The sequence below is a fragment of the Lates calcarifer genome, linkage group LG5, assembly GCF_001640805.2.
Source record: "Lates calcarifer isolate ASB-BC8 linkage group LG5, TLL_Latcal_v3, whole genome shotgun sequence".
NCBI classification, from domain to species: Eukaryota; Metazoa; Chordata; class Actinopteri; family Centropomidae; genus Lates; species Lates calcarifer.
Window position 1 is genome coordinate 27,991,664 of NC_066837.1, and position 26,345 is coordinate 28,018,008.

Genomic DNA, 26,345 nt, shown 5'->3' on the forward strand with positions numbered 1-26,345 from the left:
TGTCAGTCATAAAGCCATCCTGTGTGGCATCTCTATATTAGACTTACCTGCATCAGTGAAGCAGACGAATCAACCTTTCCTTCACTGCACTTCAGGTCTGATTTCCCTTTGGACTTTGGTTATATCCACTGCAACCTTGTGGACTGTTTCAGTAACATTTTTGTTTGAGTTACTAGCATTATTTCCTCACACACAATGAGCAGAGAGGAACAGAATAACAAGAAGAGAACTTGTGTTTCTTGGTGAATTATTCCTTATTTATTCTGAGTAACAATTTCAACTTATTTCAACTAAAACAGTTTGGATTTTAAATGATTTGGGTTGATTAAACAGAATAAGTGACTGACTGATTTTGTCTTAATATAAGCACATGCTATACTGTAAAATATAAAACACTAAATAGTCCAAAAGTTATTGCATTAAACTTTTTTCTAATTATTGTTAATTGCAAAATGTAATTTTAAAAAAATATCATAGCTGCCATCACACCAATAGGTGATTTGTTTGACTGTGGATTGGTTACATGCTATAAAACAATCCAACACAGCAAATTAAAGAGGCATCTGTACTGAAAATCCAGCAGCATTTCATACTGCACAATGCAATCTGTTGCAAAGATTACCACCCAACCACAAAGATGTCTAGTTTAGATTTCTTATTTGGGATTTCCACACCTGTGCACTTGATCCAGTTATCAAAGACAGATAGATAGATAGGAACTTTATTGATCCTGAGGGAGGTTCCCTCAGGAAATTCAGATTACAGCTTACAACCCGTAGACAGAGAAGAAAAAAAGAGAAAGACACACATGTTACAGGGAGCTCGTAACAGGTGATAAATACAATATGTATAGATAATAAAATAAATACAGAAGAATAAAGTTAAAGTAAAGTTAATAAAGTCACCTCACGCGTTACCCAAGGTTTATTATTGGGGAAACAGCGTATGGTTTTAGCATGGGCAACCACATCCATGCAGAAGTTCAAGTAGTCCATCAGACAGTGTGTCAGTCCCTCAATGTCATCACCGTGTGGACTCTGCAGTACACTTCAGTCCGTTGTTTCAAAGCAGTCTATCAGGGCATCTTCTGCTTCAAGGGACCAGGTCCTAAGAGAGCACATTGTGGCTGGCTGTCTTTGCACCAGGGGGTGTACTGCGGCTGCAGGTGGACCAGATTGTAGTCAGACTTTCCCAGCTGGGGAAGGGGGGGTGCCCTGTATGCATCCCTCACATTTGCATACAGTAGGTCCAAAGTCCTATTCTTCCTTGTCGGACAGTCCACAAGAGTCCAAGGTGACGTGGTTAATGTCACCTTAGATGGCAATAAAATCCTCTGGGGGTTGTGTCTGCAGCGTTGCTGTGGTTGAGTGTATCTTCTCACAGGCAGCGGCTGCGTTGGCTCTCGATGGGACGAAGACACAGATGGCGACTGAACTCCCTCGGTACATAGTATGGCCAAAGGCTAATGGCTAACAGCTCCAAGTCCCTGCAACATAAAACCACCTTCACTGAGACATGTCCTGGGTTACACCATCAGTTATTATATAATATATATATATATATATATATATATATATATATATATAAGTATATATATATAATATACACAGGGTGTTGACATTTCCCATTGTTATTTCCCATTGTGTATAAGAGGGAATCAATGGTTTAAAGCACCTTTACTGGTCCCTATGCATAGCCTTTGCCTTAGTACCAGGCCTTGTACCCGCGGCACTACACTGTACTGCATTCCGACACACACCATTGTTTTCAAAGACAGCAGTTCTCTCGTGTAGACAAAACACCTGGTTCTTGGTTGTGGCAGTGAAATTAGGAAGTTCTCTGTACATTGTTATTTTGCACAATATCAAATTTATGTGCTGCAAGGGGTCTTAATTGAAACAGTAACAAAAAATATGGTTTTGTGATATCATGAGGTAGCGTAGTATATTGGAGTTGTTGTCTTCACCACCATTGCTGTCAATGCAATCAACTTCTCCTGATCAGGATTCCATCAGTGTCAGTTGGTCAGGATGTTTTTACCAGGAGCTGAATCATCTTCAGGGGTCTCCTCCTCTCCAAAACAAACAGACTAGGTGATTAAAACCATTAAACAAACACACACACACACACACACACACACACACACAGAATAAAGCAGTGCCACATTAAATATAATCCCACCAATACCACTAAGGTTTGCTCAGCATGTTTCTCTGATAAGTTATGGTCCAGATATTTAAGAGGAGGCCTGATTTATTGGCAGAATTTTCCTCCTCACCAAAACAAACAGACCACTGATTAAATCTGAAGAAAGCAGTTTCACGTTAAAAATGATTGTTTCTCTGTGGCTGTTTGGCGAACACAGGATGTCCGGGTGGGGCAGATCTGTCACTAAGACTTGCTCAAATCCAGACATCCAATGAATAAAATCCTTCATATAGTTAAAAAGAACCATTATTTAACAAGTGTGCTGTAAAGATGTGGCTTAACGCTGGATAAAAAGTTAATTTTGGCTTCTTCTGGCACTGAAAACAGATCATTACCTTGATTAAAACCAAGCATATCTCTAGGTTTGAAAACTGATGAACACTCATGATAATGGACACAACTCAACAAACTATATAACATTGGTCTAGTCGTTTTTATTTTTTGTAGACATTTTGCTGTGGAAAAGTAACATACATTTGAGGACAATTCAGTAGTCTATGCACACATCATGACTCTGATGTAGGATTCTCTTATTGTTTTCATGATGCTTTTTTAAAGAACAAATTTAAAATGTGATGTTAATGATGTGGAACTTCTCTGGTAGGGCAGGGGCTGGATACACTGTTCTCTGGAGCCAAACTCCTTAGCAGGAGCTTGACTATCTCCTTTTTCAGAGAGTTGTCCAAAGAGAAAAGCTTTGAATGTTGTTTTTGCTTTATTACAGAAATGTCATTAATATGCATTCATGCAACCATTGTCACCTAGATAGAAAATGACATTTGCCTCTTTTACAGGACTTACGCACTGAATACAAAGTGACCCTGTCATAAAACCTATTGGTGTTTAAAGGGTTATGGTTGGGAGGGTTCACCAGCACAGCTCTGCCTCCCTGACACTTTTTGCCTCCCACCCCTCCACCCCCTGCTCCAGCTTGACTAAAGAATTACTGTATTTGGTGCAATTTGATGGACTGCTGAACTGTGAATATGCTTCAGCCCCAGACAGCTGTCTTGCCCTGAGTGAAATGTGATGGATGGGTAGGAGAGCAGGGGGGACATATGGAAATGACCAGGCATGAAAGGAAAGAGAAATTCTCTGTGCCTTTGTTTCACCAATCCCCTAACCACACACAGTCATGTGTTTCTTTTTCTTTCACTGTTTAATCAATATCCATGTGCCCTAAATTCTGGCACCCAATTCAGAGTAAAATTCATCTAGCAAATGTAACAGGTTTTTTTTGGAGGTCGCGATTATTGATCAAAATAACTTAAGACTAACCTCATTGGGATGCATTTATCATACCTGCAGTGACATCTGCTGTCTCACCAAGCAGCATCAGGTCACAGAGGCAAGCTGGGTGGTACTATGGTGACAGCAGCTAAAGATCAGGATTGACAAAGTGGATCACCATCCCAGATAGAGTGGCAGCTAAGCATAATTTCCCAATAACTCACCATATTTGGCAACACCTTAGTCAGCAGAAGGCCTGCAGGCTATCAATCCAATCCAAGGAGATTGATCCACTGAGTGTGTTTGCATGTGACTGAGAAAAAAAGAGATAGAAGAAGAGAGCGGAGAGAGATAGAGGATCAGAGAGGGAGGAGAAAAAGAGAGAGCTAGCATCTGAGAGACATGTGACTGCATACATAAGGTTGGCAGAATGTTGGAACAGCTTTGTGTGGTTTTATTGTGTGATAGCACATGTGAGCAAACAAGTGTGTATTTTGTGTGTCATGTGCATCCGATGAGATGTGCTGGAACTGGTGGGTGTCGAGGAGCCTTCAGCGGAGTCTTCACATGCCAAGTTAAAGCTGAAGAGGTGACTGGAGGCTGCGTGTGTGTTGGCTGTCTGAAAGGTCACTGGCTGATCCAACCCCTGACAGACTTCTCTAACACAGCCAGTCAACAGTGCTGAAATGCAGCAGAACCTGACAGACTACTCCTAAATATAATTCATTTTCTCCAACAAATAAAAATTACTTCAAACAGGAGCAGAAATGATATGTAAATATGGTACATAATGACCTTCAACAGGTCTCACTCAGAGCACACAGCACGGAACTGCTGGTTTGCAGAGTCTAAATTTATCATAATGAAAAGAAAGAACATGTTATGCCTTGAATCACATATGAAACCAAATGAACTAACAAGCTTAAACAACAAAGCTTGTATTGAAAAATAATATTTGTGCTCATATTCTACTGTATTTTATGATTTGTTGAAATGGGCTGAAAGCTGCACTACTCTTAGCTGATATGTGATTTATGGCAAGCATCCTGGGTTGAAACTTAAATTAGGAGATAAGTTTTGATTTTTGCAGAGCATAATGATGCATCATATTTGATATCCAAACCCACAGAAGGATATTTTACAGACGCAGTCTAGTACAATGATATATATTCTTATTTATCATGTGTAAAACTTTTAGTATATTTCCGTTAATTCATACCCAGAGCCTATCCAATACCTCTGTGATATGTGATCATCAATACATTGTGAGAAGGTTCTAATAATTCTTCCTGTATGGTTTGTGGACTGTGGAAAATTCCTTTGAGGGTTATTTTAATGGGCACCCTGCCATTTTAATTCATCAAGTGTATTATGGATTGTGGGATGTCTGGCCACCAGGAACTATTGGGTTTGAGGTTTTTAGGGAATTACCTGATGATGTGGTGCCCCCACCTACTGTAGACTATATGGCAACACTATGTGGACACCCAAACACTGAATAACACGCCCTTATGTTTGCTGAACATTTCAGCCTCCACTCCCCTGCTTTCCATAAGATTTTGGAACTTAACTGTGGGGGTTTGGCTTGCAGCCAATTCATCCCACAAATATTGTCTAGGGTTTATGATTTCTTCATAATAACTATTTGTGTAGCACATTTGTTAACATATAAAGAAATATAAAATCACATGTGCACCATATGTATGGATGTAGTAGGACAGAGATACAGTTGACAGATAGTATCAGCTGCATTTTGGACCAGTTGCACACAATTTTGTGTTTTTTAAATTCTTTTTAAAACAGTGATTACAGTGATTGAGAGATGATGAAATAAAGACATAAATAACTTTCTCCAGGCCAATGACAGACAGACATTGTTAAATTCTAGAGGTTCTTTTCAACTAATAAAAAAACAAGGAATTTATATTAGGTTGTACTGTTTGACATGAATCCAAGTTTTCAATTAGTTTCAATTGCCAGTGTAGGTGAGGCACATAAATACGAAAGTTACAAGGCAACCAACCTATAGGAATCAGAGGGATTAACAGGAAGATATCACTATCTATCATCTCTGCAAAAATGAAACAATATATTTAGTCTGCTAATTATATTACCAAGGGGAGTCGCACAGGGGTGCACAGGGGCACAGTAAACAAACAGAAACAGTCTTCACCCAAACTGTTGATTAAAATCTGGAAGCACCTCAGTTTCTAAATAGCCTAATCTGGCCCCAGACCAACTGTACACAAAATACAGTGGACAGAGGCGACCACATCATGGCCAAATTAACCCGTGAAGAGGTCCCAGAGCAGACCTATACTATTAGGCGCACCTCTATGCCCTGAGCATTGTGAATGTCCCCTGTTTCCATTAAGTGCAGTGCATATGGCAAACAATATGGCAGTCTCATTATTTGCCCAGGGACCTAGAGACCAACCAATACTTCTTTTCTGTGTCAGCTAGTTTTCATAATAAAAACTTTCTTATCTTTTGGCATGACAATTGCATGGTAAACAGTAGGAAAATGAGATATGGAATTGACATGACAATCAGCCAAGAATGAGCGCTATTTGATTGGCCACCATGGCATTATGCCAGCTGCTGCACTGCATTGTGGTAAGCATTGAGCCAGGTAGATTTTTTTTTTTTTTTTTGCCAGATGGTGACACTAAAATATCTAAAAGTGTTCGCCGTCTTAGTTTAGCGAGCTACCATGGTAGTTAATTAACCAATGTTAATTAAATTAAATCATTTTGGGACTCAGAATCACAAATGTTTGTTGCAAATCCTCTGTGAACCTGACAGATGTAAATAGAGGTTGTACAAGGGGGCTTCAAAAAGTTTGTGGAAAAAGTACATAACTAACGTGTCATAACATGTTCTAACATGAACCCTTAAATGCATGTTGCAACACAAAAATGCATTGTAATATGCACTGTAATATCTATATGCTGAAAGATTTTTTTAGATGTAATCTCTTACTGTTTGCACTTTGGTTCAGAGAAGTGTAATCAGTAGGCAATGTAATGGTTTGTTCAATTTACTGTTGCCATGGGACTGAAAAGGCAGACACAGTGGATGCAGAGATATCGCTGTGCCATATGTATATACATACACGTATCTCAATACATGATATGATACATTGGTTAGATTACTGCAATGTTTCATTCAATTATATTTTATAGAAATCATGAAGTGAATGAATAGAGGGGGAAAAAAAATCCATTCCTTCTTTGTATATAGTATATAAAAGCAGGTTAGATTTGATTACAAATGCACTCTGCAACATTGGAGAGTCAAGCAGTCCAAGGATAGTGGCATAGTGGCAAGTATCAGAAATGAAAGGCTAAATGAAGCATTGATTTTAGAAGGAATTTCAGCTTAGTTTCAGTCCACAGAAAGACACACAAGAGCACATTTCCAAACATGATGTAAGTTTGATGATGTAGCTTTCATGGTCCAGTTGTCTTGTCTAATTGATTTTCACAATGAATATAAATTAATGTTTCCTAGGATTTAGAGGACAACAAGCAATGCTTCACATCTCCTCTGTCACGTAACAATATGATGATTCATGCTTCATTTATGTGAGTTTTTTTTTCTCCAATAGCTATATTAAATGTTTTGTTTGTTTTCTCTTGAACACATAGCTCTCTTGTGTTTACCATAATTCAACAAATCCCTTTGGGCTGACAGCCAGTATTTTAGCACTTAGCACAAAAGGAGAAATGCATGCTAATATTTATTTATTTTTTCCCCCAGACATGGTTGGAGGCAGAGTTTATCACTTGGCAAATTGTTAAAGATTTGTGGTGTCTGTCTGTCATTGTCATTCATTATTCTTATGTCTGTCAGTGTGTGTATGTATGTGGTGAATGGGGCTGTTTACAAACTCAAGATGTAGGAGCAAACCCTAGGTCACTTTGTAAAAATCAATGATGTGCAACCTCACAAAGTCACACACACAGTTCTGGTTAAAATAAACCAAACTGAAAGTCTAGTTTGTGATTTTGAATGTTGCTTTATGTTGTTGTCTCTACGTTACTGGTTTGTTGCTGTGATGTAGCCCAGCTGTGTGAACTCCCACATACCCTCCACCCCCCACCCCCCACTTCCATTATCTAGCTCATGGGAAGGCTTGGTGCTACATTTTAGTTCAGCTCTGTCTTTCCAAAAAGGACTGGATCATGAACAGCTGCTGATAGCTCACTGCTGTCAGTCATTCTCAGATGGTGTTACCAATTTTCAAATTCATCCTGGAAAAACATCAGTGCTAAAGCTACTGGTTCAACAACAAAAGAGACACACAAATGTCCTTTTAGGTTTGGATAGTAAGAACACCACAGAGAAAGTTAGTATGAGCGGTGATAGATAAGCTGTAGTAGGTGATGAGTTAAACAGCTCTTGATACATGCACATATAGTTCAGTTCTTTGGGTGATTATGCAGAAAGTTTGAGGTTAATAACTTTTGTGGTATTTGTGTTATTTCTGTTTTGGGTAATTGAAAATTGCAAGTCACCACTGTCTGAGAAAATGAATAACATCAGCCTTGGAGCAGAACGTGGTCATCCAAAGTCTGTCTTATTCACCTTGTTTTGCACCCTCAGACCTCTGCTTCTTCTTGATAATGAAGAAGGAGCTCAGTGGTCACCATTTTGATGATGAAGATAATGTATTTTTTGTCTGAAAATTGGGATGCGGTGCAAACAAAGTACTATAGGTGACTTCAGATTTTTTAGACATAATATTAGATATAGAAAATTTACAGCAATCTAAGGTTAGGCTAAGATCAGTGGCATTATAAGTCAGCTAGGTTCCAATGTAAGACAGTCAAAGCAGCATAACCAATCATAAGAATTTCTCACATTTTTTAACTTCAAACTGTCCATAAATCTGTATTTAAAATTAATGTAGAAATATAACACGGAGGTGTAAATCAATAACCTGTATCCCTGTAACTGTTGTATTGTTATTCAGTTGGTGAATGAATGGCATCAAGGACACCATGGAGTAAGTGAATTGGCTCACACAGTACTATAAATAACGTACCATTTATGTATTGTTTTCCCATGAAAACTGTAGATTCAGTGGCAGAGATGCTCAAGGTCTTTTGGTATGATAGGGTATGGGACAAGATAAAAAGAAGTGATGAGGGTGGGCCAATCTGGTGCAGGTCCCAGCTCAGCTGCATTACTGGCATAAGAAGTTATACCTGAGATCAGGGTGAAGGACACTTGCTTTGGGATAAATTGAAAGGTAAGCTGTAGGGAAATTTCAGGCAGTACACATGAATTTAACAAGGATAATTTAATTAAAGTACTATATATATTATATTATATTATATATATATATATTATATTATATTAACTGAAACCCAAGCAAACCTTGCCTGTGTTTCTATATTCAACTTCCTGCTACCGAGGACCAAGTCCTTGTTTTAATTGACCACCAGAGCCATCACCATGTGCAGCTAAGGTGCCAGGTTTAATTGAGAAGAAATGTCAGCTTTAGAATTGGTAGACTCAGGTCTAGTGCTCTTCAGAGTCTGGCAAGAGTCAGTGAAGTCAATGAAAGCCTTGAACTTTCAGACAGCATGAAAGAAATGAAAGCAAGCGATAGAGATAGGGGGCAGGAATATGGCCAAGAGGGGAAAGACAGCAGGAAGAAATGCAGGAGGGAGTAAAGAGAACCCAGAAAGAGAAGGAGGACGGTCAGAGAAATGGAACACAGGGCAGATATGGTCCTATTCAACTGCCAGCCAGTCTCTATGTTGCTGAATTACACCTGATCTGAGAAGCGCAGTGAGTTCCCTCCTCTGAGAGAGCTAGGGCCTATAATCCTCTGAGTTGATAATAAGAGCTCAACCTCAATGATACATCAGCCCAATGGAGAAACTTAACAGCAAAGGCATCATTCTTCATTGCAAAATCCTGACACTTTTATTACCTCGCTTTTCTGAGGATCCCTATTTATAGCGTAGCAATGCTGCTATAGATACAAAGAGAACAGAAGCCATGAGAGGCAGCTGAAGAGTGAGTTTAATACTATACCACACCATGAAGTTCCACTTTTAACATTTAGATTTAGTGCTGTGAAAAGAGGAGCATGCAAAATATGTGCTGGCTTTTTGCTTATAAAAAAAGCAATATAAAGCCGTGTTGGTGTTTTCACAGTCATGAATAAAAATGGCTCCACATGCAGAAGCCATACATCTTATTTTGCATTCAAAGGGCTCTCTGTGATGCTGATCAAATGGATACTCTGTTCCTACCTCATTCTCCCTGAGCTCCCACTCTGTCTCTCTCTTCCCATGCAACAACAACAACACTAGAAGGAGAACAAGGATGCGGTTTGTATTTTTTTTTTTTTATTTATTTGGAAATGTTACCATCTCAGTGGTTTAAGAAATTGGAGATTAATTGGCAGCATCCACTGTGTCTCAGCAGCTGGCAGACAGAATAAATGTGCTTCTCTTTGTAACGGCCTCCACTATCTCCTTAGCTCGTCAAATATCAAGAAAAGCACACAAGCAGGCTCTGATCGAGTTTCTTAATGAGACCTAATGGTCTTAATGCTCTGCATCAATGGAAAATCCTTTATTTTCTTCCTGCATTCAAGGCAACAAAGTAGATTATACTCCCACAACAACAGGAGGAACTGAGTGATTTTTGAGCCTTTCACGCTGAGAACAAAGATAAGTCCTGAGATTCGAGGACTGTGCAGTTTGCTGATTATTACCCACATGAAAAGGACACAGTGTTTATAGAATATGCTAACCAAACAAAGGAAGAAAATCAAATGTCCTTTTATCAAGGATTTTTTTTTCTTCTTTTTCTACCAGCAGAGATCGATATTGACCTGAAGACAACAGCTCATGTATCCGACTGTTGTTTTGTTTTGATGATCAGTTGTGTTTTTTAATATGATATTACAACATTCATTTTGCAGTTACTCACTCTTGACACAACCTTCAGCTGTCTTCACATACATTTGCACTGAAAGGGATTTGTTCATTTTCTTTTATTTTTGTAAGTTGACATAAGATTTGACATGGGGCGGGGTGGGGGGTGTGTGTGGGAAGTGGAGGGGCCCTTTGTCTGGTGCTCATCAGAACCATGTTCCCTTTGAGATTTTATAGTTAACCTATTGTCTGAATATGGTATGACAACTACAGTTTGTATTCTGTCTGAATTTGACTATATTTTAAATTTTCTTGCTGAGAGTTCTAAGATATAAAGATCAACACCATTCTCACGTCTGTACATTAACATTATAGCTAGAGCTGGGAATCAATTAGTTTAGTTTCAGCAGAGCAACAGCAGTGTAAACAGCCTCCCAGAGACTTAACATGAAGTCACTGTTACTGATGTGTACCTTGATAAATTCAAGGCAACCTACTGGCTACTGGTTGCCTTGAATTTATCAAGCTACATATAAGTTTATCTGATGCATACATAAAACAAAAGGGACATGAAAGTGTGAAGCCTAAACTGTCAATCAAGTATGTTGCTATATTTTCAAGCATTTTACTTGATGTTGTCATAAATCACTGTGCTTAGGCTACAGCAGGTTTATGCTACAGAATGGGATTTTTTTCATGCAGCTGACTTCTCTTTCCACTTGTTTTCGCTGATAAGCAACTCATGTCTCATGTTGTTGTTATTCTTACAAAACTTCATTATAGATTGTGATCAATTTTCATCTTTTGGGCAGACTCTGCATCACATGAACATAGTGATCTGGGTGCTTCCAATCCATTTTGATAAGTTTGCTCTTTTTTTTTTTTATATCAGCAGCATTCGGAGACAGAACGAAATGGGTATACAGTCTCATCTTCTATCTACTTCAATGCTCAGTTGAATAACTAAGTGAAAAGTGTGATGGTCAAAATTAGAGCATGAACCAATTCAATCAGGCTTTTATCTCTTTTTCTCCAAGGCTACTGTATGACCTTTTCTTCCGCTAATTGGTTTATGGAAAGTCTCTCACAGCTGCACTGAAGCTTGGCTAGATAAGTAAAGGCTGTTTGAAATGTCTTTCTTATTCCCCTGTGTGAGGACTGAACTTGTACTAGTCATTAAAGCAATGTCATGCATGATTTTAAAAAAATAGTTCTTTTTCATAAACTATGAAAAAATGCTGTCCTTTAAAATTCATTGAATCTAATTGATTGCTCAGCTTTACAGCATCAACCAGTATCAGTTAGAATCAGATGTCCTGGGGAGAAATTCCAAATGTGGTTTTATTTGGAACTCAGTAGATTTTGTAGTTTATAAATTATCTCGAGGGCTCAAATTGTTCTTTTTTAGCAAGGCCAGATTACAGATAAGGAAATCAGTGATCTCTTTGTGCTTTACATCTATTGGCCAGGCATGACCATAAAGCAGCCCATGAGGGCTCTTACCATGTGGCTCCTGGGTATTTCTCCAGCTTCCTCCCACAGTCCAAAAACATGCATTAGATTAACTGGTGACTCTAAATGGTATGAATGAGAGTGTGAATGGTTGTTTGTCTCTATATTTTGGCCCTGCGATGAACTGGCGATCCGTACAGGGTGTACCCCGCCTCTCGGCCAATGGCAGCCCCCATGCGACCCTTAATGGATAAGGAGTATAGATAATGGATCGATGGATGTAATTGTTAGGATAAAAACGGTTGAGTAAGCTACATGGGCCAACAAGGGCTCAAGCTATAGATGACCTGCACTGCCTTTTTTTTGCAAGTGAGGCAGAGCACTAGTTGTTGTACAGAGCAGTTTCCTTCCGGTTGGCCATGCTGGAACAGCTTATTAGAAAAATGCAGAGGTCTCGTTGTATGAGGCAGTGCATCATGTAGCAAATCATCACTACTTGTTTGGGGACCTGCAGAGCTTCACTCAGGAGTCTGAGGTGACTCTCAGAAATGACTCACTCAAAATGCCTTGGCCGGGAAGACACTGGATGCTAGGCATGTCAAAATGAATCACGCCATGCAACACATGGCACCAACTGTTTTGTTTGCTAGGCTACTGTTGTTGGCACAAAGTGATGCCCACTGCCCATGACCTGCAGTGGCACTGGATGATGAGTTGAGATATGCAGGCCCTCTGAAGCTCCAGTCTCGAGTGTGTCAGCAGGACTGAACAGAGGCGTTGTCTCCCTGGAACTTCACCACAGTGACAGTTTGTGCTTTCTGTGGAACTATGCAGTTTGATGGGCCAATTTCACTCAAATAGACAGAGCTTTTTCCTCCACTTTGTTAATTTGTTTTTCTTTTCACTTCAGTGGTTCTTCTGGAAGTCCAGGAGTATAGCAGATGTGATATCTGTCTTTAAAACATGATCATTAAACAGAACACTTGGGATTTTTATAGGGATCTGTATAAGCTGTCAATCCACATTTTTCAGGCCTAATTCATTAATTTAGCTACAGTATTATAGTGCATCATATGGTGTGTCATATTTCCATTACTTAAAGAAATCCTCTTCACACATTTTTACCCAAATATGTATTTGGGCTTTATCTAATCCCTCTAAGCTCTTTTGGAAAGCGAGTCTGAATTTAAAAGTAGTTACTTCTTTCTAGCCATGCCTGTGTTATGGCCCTAAGGATGGCAACGTCTGTCAGTTTGTCCACCCCTTTGGTCCAGAATGAAATATCTTAATAATATTGCATGGTTGCCATGAACTTTGGTGCCGATATTCATGGCACCCAGGGAGAGAAGCCTGGTGATCAATACATTTTCTTTGTGGTTGATATTTATGGTTTTCAGTGAGACATCTCCAAAACATTGGCTGTAACACCATTAAATTTGATACATACATTTTGGATGACTTGAAAGGATGACTTGTAATAATGATCTCTGGCTGTAGAGGACCTATCTTACACCCAGGGCAAAGTGGCGCCAAGCGTGACACTAGTGTCTTTGGTAGTTTCACACCAACACAGTTATTATTTTCCTGTACCCACACTGCAAATACACTTCTGCCCATCTGAGCTCCTGTGGTCATGTTGGTCTTAAAATGAGGTGCTATCTTGATACCTCGAGGCAGCAGAAAGATACTTTATTGTTATTTTAATCAAGATAGTACTATCCTCCTACATAGGCGGGTGCACTATGTGTGTACACTCTGCTCATTACACACACAAGGATATGCAGCAGTGCACAAACATACAAATGATTAAAATAAAAAAAGGCATGCTGTGTGTTGCATAACATTGTCATGCATCGTGAATGTGGCAGCGTGGACGAGGAGAGATCAGCTGGCAGAGGAAGCTAATAAATCCTTCAGTATAATAGCAATCCACCAAGGTGCAAGTGCATCTGGCTCTGATTGGTTTATTGCATGTTATGCCCAAACATGTCCATAATTAATTAACAGAGACCAAATACAATCCTTTTGAACCATGCGTCTGGTGCTGTGACCTTTTTACCTGGCATTAAAAGTGGATATGGACATGCCCTAAATGCACTTGCTCCATGTACTTTAGACCATGCACTCAGACTGTCAAAAGAGAGTGTTGTACAGAAACTTTTATTTTACTGACCGAACATAGACATAAAGCAAACAATTTGCCCCATGATGATGATGAGTTTCTTTACCATTAAAAAAAAAAGCCTGCCTGACCTCAAATGATTCCCTTAGCATAGTCGACCAGTCAGGTGGAAGGCATAACAGTAATGGATGATGTGCCGAGGCGGCATCACTACCACGCTCTGGTGTCTGCTGCTAACCCAGCATTGTCACAGCAGATGTCAAAGTAAGCAGCTCCTGAGCCATCAGTGAACTGGTATGTGTTGAACCAAGCCGATGGATCAGGTGCTTGATGGATGACATAATGTCCCTGAAAGGACAACATATTGCAATTTTAATTATGCCCGGCTCACTTCTGATGCTTTTAGTGTGTCTGTGGTGTCTAGCTAGGCACACCTGCATTAGCTTGGGAGATGCAATCAGAGACTGAGCAGTTCTTTAAGGTATACCTCTCCCCCTTGTGTTTCATCCCTTATACCAAACCATCAGTATGTACCATCTAGAGACAGGAGACAGCATCAGAGCTTGGGAAAACGTAATTAAGAGTTTAAGACAGAGCCTGGTGTTAATCAGCTGTCCTGCTGTCTCTGTATCACATCAGCTCTGAGAAGATTTGCAATGACATATAAGTATGCCTGCAGTTAAAGCTCTCTGCCTCACTTCTCCTCTCTTCTCCTTTGCTCCTGCTGACACCAGAGTAGAAAAAAATTACCAGAGCTCAGGGAGAAGAAAAAAAAAATAATGTGAAGATGAAAATGACAGACTCCAACTAATTCCTGTCGCTCGTTTGCTGAATAAAGACCAATATGTCCCTCTAATCAGAAATGATGTGCCTGTGGTAACATAAGGGAGAAAAAAAAAGCATATTCAGACTCGCTGTTGTGAAAGATGACTCTGATTAGATTAATAGTAGCTTGTGCTCAAGGATATGTTTAGACCTTCAGCTGTCAGGGTAATTCACGCTTTTTGAGAGTCAAAGCCAGCAGTCTTCATTGTGAATCTAGTATACAGTGTATCTTCCTGTCTTAAACATCTTCTATGAGACAGGTAGAAATTTCACAATAGCCACAATAGCTGGTGACACCTTCCACCCTGACTCTGACTCTTACTGCCTGTGCTGACACAAACTAGTCTCTTATATCTTTTTGCACTTTAAAAAATATTGTTCACACTAATTTGCAAAAAAGTGACCATTTTCTTACCAAAAACAACAACAACAAAATACACATTTCACACACACATTTCAAGTCAGGTGTCTGTCATTTGTGAGCCACAGACCATCAGCCCAGCTGGTTCCTTCTGGCAAGAGCTACATAATGCTTCTGTCAGGTAAAAACTTCTCTTTCTTGCCATTTTTGTCAGAACTTTAGAATTACATATCTCATATCTCCATGTAAGAAAAAAAAATCACACAATACTTTCAACACCCACTGCAGAAATTTGAGGACAGTCATACATTTCATAAGTACATTTTGCAGAAACAAGCTCTTGCTCTGCCAGCATTTTATCACTGTTATATATAGCACACAGCCTGGTTCTTATGAAACATTAAAATATATTTGAAAATTTGTTATCCTTCAAAGGGACACTCTACCAGTTTTACACATCAAGTCATCACCAGGAGAGCTAAACCCCTGTTATAACAGTTGTATAATGTATTTTGTGGATCTGAAGGAGTTTTTAAAAGTGTGAAAAACAACCATGGTGATGCCATCAGGGTTATCCTTTTTATTATATGTGCAGAGCATAAGAGAAGATCAGAAGACAGTTATTAGCTCCAAGGCAAGGGTCACACGACTTACAGTGGCAGCCAGCTGGCACTGTATTCATGAAGCGTATAATGTAATATTTTGGAGTCACGCTTACAAGTCCGCATTTAGTTTGTTTCTATCGTCATTTTTATGTCTGAAAATTGATTGAATTGATTACATTCAAATCACAGTGACATGGTACTGATCTGACGAAGCTCAGTAGAGGTGAAACATCAAAGAATTGCGGTAGGCTGATTATCAATTTTTGCTGCATTTGTTGCTTTGCTGCAGAGACTTACTACTATGCATCCTTACTGATTGCTGTCTTAGAATAGATAGGCTAGCTAGCAAAGTGACCAAAAAGTATTGAACTGACACCTTTGGCTGTCTGTGTGTGTAATGTTACCTTCGCCTTGCAGGTCATAGTGGCTCTCCAAGAATCAGAAATATGATAAATTGCATTATGAGAAGTGTAGAATCCAGAGTTTTTGGATCATGACCCATAACAGGGACTGAAAGTTAAGATATTTTGGCCTCTGCTGCATCAATTTGGATTTTGTAATGTTTACTGGTAATGTGAGTGTCTTAACAGTATTTACCTGTTCTTTAATGAACATTTTCTCAAAATTGTATATATATATATATGTAATTTCAAGGAGAGAGTTGATACCACATACCAGCAATGCCCATGACTTGACTCCCAGTGAAGACCTGTGTTGAATGTCATTACCCTCTACGTGTCATCTACGTGTTTCCCCTCTCTCTCTCTCTCTCTCTCTAATCTGTGGTTGTCAAATGTGAAAAAACTCCACTTTCTGACTACACTTTGTTTTGGATTAAACTTGGGGTAGACTTGACTATATACCAGCAGAATACAGGACCTATATGAGCTGACATCTGACACACACAAACAAATCTACTCAGAATGGAGAAACATGAAAGAGAATGAGGTTATAACGCACAGGTCCACATGCTCCACACAAACAGCAACATATTGTATATTTTGGATTATCTATTTAAATTGTTCTATTTTTCAATATGACGTAGATCCCATATACACAATATCTACTGTCTTGTTTTCTAATTAGCGAACATGCAGGGCTATGTTCTATAAAGATAGTCCCCGCAGAGCAATGAACATTCTTTGAACATCTCCCAGACTAGTACTGTGGGCTCCCACTGAATTAACCCTATATGAATTGAAAGTAGTAAAATATCAGATGTGTAGAGTAAAGAAAACTGAACTGATATGCTACTCTTTTAATATTATATATATTATTATAGTGTCACATTCTTTGTTTTCTACAATCAGTGTTAGCACATGAGACTGTGGGATGTCTTTTTAGTTTTACTGTGATGTGTGACCAGTCTGTGTCTGTATGTCAATGAAATTCTACTGCTTCCATTTTTCTGTCTGTCTTTGTGTTATACAGCATGATGGAGTAAAGTCAGGGAGTCTACACAGGATTTGTTTTTATTGCAGTCTTGCTTGCACTGTGATAAGCCCTAACCCCCAGTGCAGGCTCCACAGCTAGCCAGATAGTGTTTGCTTCGCTTGACTTCCTCAAGAGCTGGCCTGAGAGACAGATGCACCATGGGAGAGAAAATGGGCAAATAGGAGATCTTAGTGGCTGGTGTCCTGCATGCTCTTGAAGAGACGAAAATATCTCCATGCAAATGGAGACTATTAATAACAACACTGTTATTCTCCCACAAACCAATAACTTTGAAGAAAAGCTATTTTCTCTGTGTTGTGTTTGTATTTAAGACAATATAGAATTCCTTTCGAGTCTGCAAATATTTTTAGAGTTCATTAAGCCTAATTAGGTGTTGGAATGAGGCTGACATCTTACCTTTCACTGTGAAACTGTCTTCTTGCAGCAAATAACATCCTGGCTGTACTCTAAGGAGGGTGAAATAAATGCCCAGAAATATTTACAAATACAGTTTGATATAAATCTGAAGGACTGTAGGGGTTTTTTGTTGTTTTCTTTTTTGATTATACATTATAATCATCCAGCAGCATATGACTATCATTCAAAATGGCAGCAGGCATTATGCCCAGCAGCTCAGTGTTATGCTTTGCATACAGGCAGCAAGCTCATGGCAGTGCAGCAAAAAGTAAAAGAAATGACTTTCCGATTTCCTTTTGACATCAGTTACATTTCAGCATTTCCATATCACCCATGCCAGAATATCCTTGCTTTTGAGAAATTATTAATCCTCTCTGAAGAAGATAGCAGCAGGTTTCTCTGGACTTTTAGAAACTGTGGATCCAGAATGGTTTGAGCAGCTTCGAGCATTTGCAGCTGCTTTACAGACAGATGGTTGTTATGGTAACGTTTCTATCTCAAGTCTTTGAAGCTAAAGTAGGATATAGTGTGCTTGTGTGCAATGGCAGCACCTAAAACTTTTCTTTTTTGGGTGGAGGGTGGGTCTAATATGACAGGTTTATCTCAGTGTGCTGGAAAGGTTATTCCTCCCACAGTCTACAAGTCCAGCTGAGGTGATAAAGAAGATAGGCTCACAATCTCATTCTTGCCATGAAGGCCACTTGATTGGTTTATCAATCGACCTTTCCCTCACCTTGTGGTGCCATATTGATCCTCCTCCTTTTTTTTGAATGCCACATCACCTGCTCAAGCAGAAACTTATGTTGTATCAGTCAATGATAAAGCAATCCTGTACTCATCTTAAATCTCAGTTAAGATTGGAGCAACATCACACATATAGCACATATAGAAAGAAGAGTTTGAGTATTTACTTAGTTTGATAGTTGGGTTGTTTATATATATATACATATATATATGTGTGTGTGTGTGTGTGTGTGAATGAGTAAAAGACTGACTATATGGAATGAGAGTCAGATTACATGGAGTGAAATATCCACTTCTGATGTTGATGATCTTGCCGAGGCCTGTTTTCAATATGCTGCAGTGTAGTGTCCCATGTTGTTTGAATAGATCTGGTCGCACCAAATCTATTCAATTATTATTCTACTGCTTTCCTTGTGAAGAGAAATAGAAGAGGAAATGGCTGCAGATGATAAGTTACACTTTTTTAACAAACATACACAATGAATAAAACTGGCAAGCTAGCTATCTTCGCCCAGCTAAGGTGAAAATAGATGGCCATATGTATTAGCACCCACTGGCATCAAACTTAATTTTCCTTTAATTCATTTAACAATGCAAATTTATCAACTGCAACCGTTACTTCTCCTCTTTCTCTCATAATTCCATATATTCAGGTTTCATTCCATATATATATATATATATATCAGAGAGAGAGAGATTTGCTTCAAAAATTTGCTCATCGTCTCAGACTTTAACATTTTAAAACGGGACCAGTTTAAGCAGTGGTGTCCTCATTGCAGTTCAACAACCTGTTACATTTGAAAATACTTTAATTAGGCATTCTGTCAGTATACAATTCAAAGTCTATGCCTGTCTACTTTACTAGGTCAAAACAAATGGGTGGGTGGAAAAGAGAGAAGCAAAACAAAACAAGGCAGACAAGTAAAAGTAAAAGAAGATGAGAGATAGGGATGGGCAATAGGAAGAGAGATAACCAGAGAAAAAGAAAAGAGTGAAGTGGAGAGAGCAGAGGTTGGAGAATATTAGGAAGAAAATATGAGAACCACTGAAAGAATAAGAAAAAGAGGTAGGCAAAAAAGTGAAAAACCAAGGGAGAGCAGTGTGAGGGGAGGAGGGGAAGAGACAAACCCAGATAAGCAGAGATAAAGGGGCTTTAGCTGGGAGGAATACTCAGAGTTTGTGAGGTAATGGTGATGTGAGATTTGACCAACGAGGAAAAAGGGAACAAGGGAAAGACAGGCACATGAAAGATGGAATAAATGAGAGAGGACTGAACTCCAGCGAGACATCTGAGAAAGAGGGTGAGGAGGGAGGAAAATTAAAAAAAGGGAGGAAGTAATTTGGATAGAGAGAGAGAGACAGAAAGCATGATAGGGACCGTGAAAAAGGAGAGTGATGGAAAGAGACAGAAAGAGAAGGAGGGAGCTGCAAAGAAGTGAGTGATGTCCAAAAGGGGATCAGTACTGCAGTCTTCTCCCTGGTGTGGTCTGGACTGAGACTATGACACAAAGATAGCACATACTGATGGACTGCAGGCAAACACAACTCATTTTCCACCTTAACTTCCATCCTTTCAACTAGAGATGACTTTTATCTCTTTGTTATATTTATGTACATAATACTGTTTAAGGTAACTGCAATATTCAGAGTTGTGACCTGTACCCAAAAAATGTTTTTCTCTTTCTTGAGAGGCAGCCATATCCATTCAAGGCTTAGGGGATCATTTCCCCTTGTAGCCTGTGCTGACATGTGCATAATGATGTGTCTGTGTACAGTACATGCACATGTAGTGCTGATGCTGGATGTGTTATCCTTAACTGCACAGCATGATGGCAACAGAGTAGAGGCATTTCAGCAGCGTCTGTCACAGTCTACCTCCAGTTCTCCAAGTGCAATCCTTTTCATCCCCTCAAAATACTCACATTATCTAAGGCTGACATGGAGGCTTGAGATGATAGTATTTGTGGGACATGTACAGATGGCTCAAGGCTTTCTCCCACTGTCTATGAAGCACAAACTGTGGAACATGCCTATTGGTTACACAGACTCCATAAAGATGCAGAATAGCGCAGAACTGTTGAAGGACATAATTTTGTAATTAAAACAGACAGCAGGAAGCAGGAAGCAGGAAGCATCCAGCGGTTCATGGGCATATACTGAAACCTTCTCTTTTTTCATAATCAAGAATAAGCTATGTCATTCCCTGATTTGATCATTAAAAAACATATTCATCCTAATACTACATTTAGTGCCATGTAGCCTAACTGTATGTGTCTGTCAAAAGGTATCAAGCTATTGTAAGTCTCCACGGTTTGTTACATTCATTAGCTGCATAGTTTCATCATTATGTGAATTCATTGCCCCATGGTCCATGACCAGGAGCTAATCTTCATAACCTAACAACTGCTTTGATTTAAGCATAAAAATATTAAATAGATTTTTGGTCACTTTGGGACAACAGAACAAGCTTATACAACAACAACTGGCACTCTATCACCTCATAAAGTTGTAATGGTGAATGTGTTAGAACTTTGCCATTCACACACAAAGGACATTGACAACATTATCATTCATTTGGAGTTGTGTTTTTTGCCTCCCAACGTATAAGTCAACTATTAATTCCCTCATAACTCTCTTTTGGACTCCATCAACTTGAGGAAAATATCTGGCCTTCTAGCTTGTTTGATGTTTGACTGTCTTAACCAGCCAGCTGCAAGCCTCCAAGGTTTGTTACTGCTAACTTTGTCTGTCAGCCATTTTGTGCTGTTGTACATACCTTTGGCAATGCTGTTTCGCTTAAAACGGTTGTCTGCTGTGGCTTTAATGAGAGATGAGTTATGGGTCAAACAAACAAATAAAAAAGAGGGTAGAAAGTAGAGCTGATGGTAACTGCAAAGTTGGGTGATAGCCCTCTGTGGGTTCATCACTACAAGCAATACCTTATTTAATCCATTGTGTATATTATTAAATGGTGCAGCTTTCTTTCTGCCAGGTATTGTCACTGTTTGCAGTCATTTCTGCCTCTGGAGCTGTAGAGTCTGATCTGTGATGACAAGTCTCCTGCTGCTCCTACAACTCCACTCAATATCTGCTGTTATATAAATTATTAGTACTTCCTCTAATATTATTCTCTACCCCCGTCTTCTCCTCTCTCTCTCTCTTTCTCAACCCAACCAGACGAGGCAGATGGCCGCCCACCCAGAGTCTGGTTCTGCTCGAGGTTTCTTCCTCTTAAAAGGAAGTTTTTCCTTGCCACTATCACCTAGCGTTTGCTTATGGTGGGATCTATTGGGTTTCTCTGTGAAAACACCATATTTTAAAGAGTATGGTCTAAACCTGCTCTATATGAAAAGTACCTTGAAATAACTGCTGTTGTGATTTAGCACTATATAAATGAAATTGAATTGAATTGCTCTTCCAAGATTAAAGGTTAAATTAAAGGTTATCTGCTTCTGAGTTGTTCTATTACAGTGTTTCATTCGCTCTTCATCACAGGTTGAACAAGTTTTTGACCAAAACTGATAGACACTGTTGTCCACTATACACTGTTGCTAGCAGCAAAACAACAGCAACAGATGACGGTTGAATCCTGTACGTCAGATACACTCTACTGTTGTCCCCCTCTTCATTTCAACTCTCCATTTGCTTCCATTTATGATCCATACAATTAAACGAAAACATAATGCTTTGTACTTATCCACTTACCATTAAGTCAATAGCTTCATTTTCCCTTGCAGTCATGCCAAATTGTGTGAAAGGTTTCAATGTTTTTCAGCCTTGCCTTGATGTCAACTGGTGGCTCTATCACCCCCAGTTGACATTGTGTCTCATAAACAGCTCTTGCCAATTGACAAAGTAATTGCTCAGCTGTTGACACGCTACTGAGAGGCGGAGAAGCTTAATCACTTCGAGATAATGATCAGTTCCAGCTGCCATTTTGGTGTCGACTATCCTGACGTTTGTTTGCAGACTACTAAAAGCTTGTTTTCTGTTGTGTGTGAGACTGTCAATACTGGAGCACCATGACATTTTGCAATCAAAGGCGCAGAGTGCTCTTTTGTTCCAAACACAGCGTACAAAGTGGATGTCTTTGAAATTGTTTGAGCTAAAATACAAAGTGTCTGAGGAGCTGTGTTTGAGAAGATCCTTGTGCTGTGGATGTGGATTCAACTTCTACATCTTTTGTTTCACTTTGATCAGTCACTTTGATGCCACAAGAGGCTTTGAATAAGCTAAAATGAATTATGAAGCAGGATTAATTAACAAAAATGATATAAATTCTGCACACAGGAAACTTTGTTCATTAGATTAATCTTATTGTCCATTTTTGTTTCATTCTGTTTCATTCTATTCACTGCATCACAGTTTTTCTTTGAAAAGTTTGATTTGGGTGAAAAAAACTACACTAGAATATAACTTTATGTTAATTCACAACATAAATCAAACCACATCATATATGGCAGTCAATGCTCTGTCATTTTTTAAATGATTACACTTTTACCCACTGCTATTCATAGAAAGCCAAGTTAATCTAATGGCCTTGACTGCCTTGTACAGCAACCTGACATCAAAGGTGACAACTCTTCAGGTCATGATCACAATATAACTACTGGTCTGCAAAGAGAGAAGTTGATTTTTTTTTTATCATTGCTGTGATTAGCATGGTATGAGCTGAACTCAAAATTGCATTTGGCTCTTTGACTCAGTCCTTGAGGACAGGGGGACATTTGGTTATGCTAATAATATGTTTTCACCACAGTTGGTTAATTGCTGAGGCAACAAGGCTAATGCAAGTGCAGTGTGACTGACACTTTGATTCAATAATTGCAAGTCAAATGGGGATTCAGAAGGGGAAAGTGTACTTGAAACAGACACCCTGACAAATGTTTTTTTTTTTTTTTTTTGTGCTGCAGTTTTGTTCATGCATTACACCCGCTGTCTGTCAAACAAAGACCATGAACAGTTCTGAGCAAGTATGTAAGTAAACAGTGAGCCTATCTACCAAGTGTTCTTTGAAATTCCCAAGGCTTTTTCATTCAGGTCTGTGGCTTAATGCATTAAATATTCTTTAAAAATAATTTCAAGGTTGACTGAAAAGATGTTTTTGAGAGACATTTTATGATTTTCTTAAGAGACATTTGAAGGTACAAAAGTAGTTTCTCTGTTTTTCAGCTGGTGTCCTGGTTGTTTAGTGTTGAATTTCAAATGCAGACTGCCATGTGGGGATGAGACAACTCATGTCTGTGTGTGTCACACCCCCAAGCAGACAAGACCACACATCTCTGACAGCAAAAAGCCCATAGGAGCACGCACACACACGCAGATTTCTACAGTGGCACGCACATGTGCCCTTCCAACAAATATGCACCTAAATACACACATCAGTACACACATAGATCCAGTTTGCAGCCACATGGCAAGAATCCATTTGCTTGTTATTCAACATTGCCCTCTCCCTGGCACTGCAATCTTGCTTGGCCTGAACCATATGTTCACAGTCTTAGTAGGAGGATCCCTTGGGCGTACAGCACATCTTCCCACAAGGACCATCCAAGGGTCCCTGGTGAGCAGCTGGTTCGTTCACAAGGCTTGTGGGGATATTGAGGCTCAGCCAGAGGTGGAAAGGTCCTGGAAGTCTGTGGGCCTCAGAGCTTCAGGAGGACATGATTACTAAGGGAGGTCGAGGAATGCTGGGACACTGGTTCTTTTCCAATTTATACACAGAGAGTCGATTTCTTGCATGCCTGTCAGAAGAGTCAAGGCCACACCTCCTGCATCCCCTCCCAGCCAAGTGACTCAAGTCAAGCTTGTCAGGTTGCTTTAAACAAGTATAAGCTTGTTGCAGGGAGGGAAATGCTAACAAGAGACGTGGATGCTGATGAGGAAGAGCAGCAGTCATTTGGTCAGGGAGGGAGACTGTACAGCTAACAACACAAGGACTGATGGATGAAAATAACATCTATTATGTAAAATGATGTTTCCCCTGGTGAGGTCAGGTCAAAGCGTGTGATAAATGCTAAATAATTATTTGTATGAATTTGTATCCCTATGTTTCCACACTTACTTGACTAATCTTTTTACACTGCTCAGACTACCTTCTGTAACCCAGAGCTCATGGATCTTAGCAGATGGTTAAGTGTAATAAACAGCATTTTTCCCCCTTGTTAAGTGTGTTACGTCTTTTCTCTTTTTACCCCCAGCTGTCTCTCTGTGCAACAGAGTTGTGATCCTCCACTCTGGAGTGGAGTATCACAGCTGACCACTGATCTTGTCATGGCAGACTTGGCCTTCATGTCTTGTGATTTGCTGCGAGGACTTGCATCGTGCCTATCAAAGTGCCCGCCTGCTGATTATCTCTCTAAAAGAGCAGAGACCAAAGCTATGAACACAGAGACCGTTGGATCTGACTTTTCCACAGGGGCAAAGATGGCAGCATGCTCCATCTAGAGTAAAACTAAGTTTCAAAGTGGAATACACAGCATTGGTTACACAGTGTTAATTATGCAAAACACTACCTCCCAGCATGCAAATCTGTTACTCACAGAACCTTGTAGTGGAGAATTAAATTCGCCATAATTTCAATTAGTTGTTTTGTTAAAGGCCTTAAGAGGTGTGTAGTTTTGCTTGAGATTCAGAAAACAAATGATTGAGTTAATTTCATCATACTTGATGATGAGTTTTTCATCATTCACTTAAATAGAATGTGAGACTGAAGCAGGGTGGTTACAAGTGCAGGACAAGAAAAAGTGTCAGAAAATTTCAAAAATATGAATATATGAATTACAGCAACTTTAAAATGTACAAGAGGTTATCTGATCTGTTAGACCAATCTGATTAACAGTTTCTTCACTGTAAAATCCATACACAACTTTTTTATTGTCAAACAGCTGCATGAAATGTTGACTTTGCCTTATAAACAAAATTTTCAACGAGGTGTAGCAATCATTGTGAAAGTTGATGATTTTTGAAGGCATAAATAAGTAGAAAGTCCTTCCATCCACTTGGATATTTAAGGAATATTTTCACAGGAAGGTGTCCAGGAGGAATCTTGATGAAATGCTCAACTAGCTCCTGTCAATGCAAAGGAGTAGTATTTCGACTCTTAACTTCCTCCCAATGTCTGAGCTGTCTATGCTCTGTCTTTAAAAATAATAGACATTTTGGAAACATGTCTTCTTGCTGAGAATTGAATGAGAAGTTATGTGGCAGCCTACGTCTTGGCTGGGTGTATCCATGCTTTTGGTCAGTACCCAAACCTTACAACAATAGGTGCAGTTTGGAAAGGTGGGAGCTGGAAAGTAGACTGACCGAGTACCTCTTCAGAATAATAGTCCAAGACAGAGGCCACTGATGTAAGCACCATCTGTTCATCATGTATTCCAACTTGTGAAAGAACCTAAGTACTTAAGTTCCCTCATTTGGGGACCAGGATCATAAAGGAGCAATTAAATAAATATGATATTATGTGATGTTTGATGCCAATCAAGAATTTACAGCTGTGAAGAATTCATTATTTACCATGGTTGCCTTATGAAAGATTGTAATGGTTACATTCCTTTTCTGTACAGGTGATCCTGATTCTAACCAAGCTGTACGACTTTCATATTGGCAGTGTCACTGAGAGCACTCTTTGGAGGTGAGTACAAAGGACATTAATATTCTTGAAATATTTACAAGTAGATGTCTTTGAATGCTTAAATGGTGGTCAGAGTGCCAGAGGGTTGAATTAGCCTTGTATGATGATCCTCTGGTTGGCTTGATGTTTCAGTAAATGACATAAAGTCTAAAATATCTAACAGTGCCTGACAACTAACCGGACGCCATATGATATGGCCCACTTTTTATATCCTAACAATAAATGCTGTATCTGATTTGCTCTCTCATTCATTTTCTTGTACAACTTTAAACCACTGGTCTTTCTTCCCACCTGTCTTCATTCGTTCTGTATCCTTTCCTCACCTGCTTCTCTGGTGCTGTGAACAGTATGTTCTGGTGTCATGCACGGTCAGACAGGGAACTTCAGGGTGGAGAATGTTGTTTGCCAT

General features: G+C 39.3%; 1 protein-coding gene across 1 annotated transcript in view; it reads left to right on the forward strand.

Annotated features, from left to right (window-relative positions):
* Nucleotides 1–26,345, forward strand: part of sorcs3a (sortilin related VPS10 domain containing receptor 3a) — a 202,299-nt gene that overhangs the window by 73,495 nt on the left and 102,459 nt on the right. Inside the window, 1 exon segment of the mRNA XM_051070891.1 lies at nt 25,869–25,936. Coding sequence (XP_050926848.1) covers nt 25,869–25,936 — 68 coding nt within the window.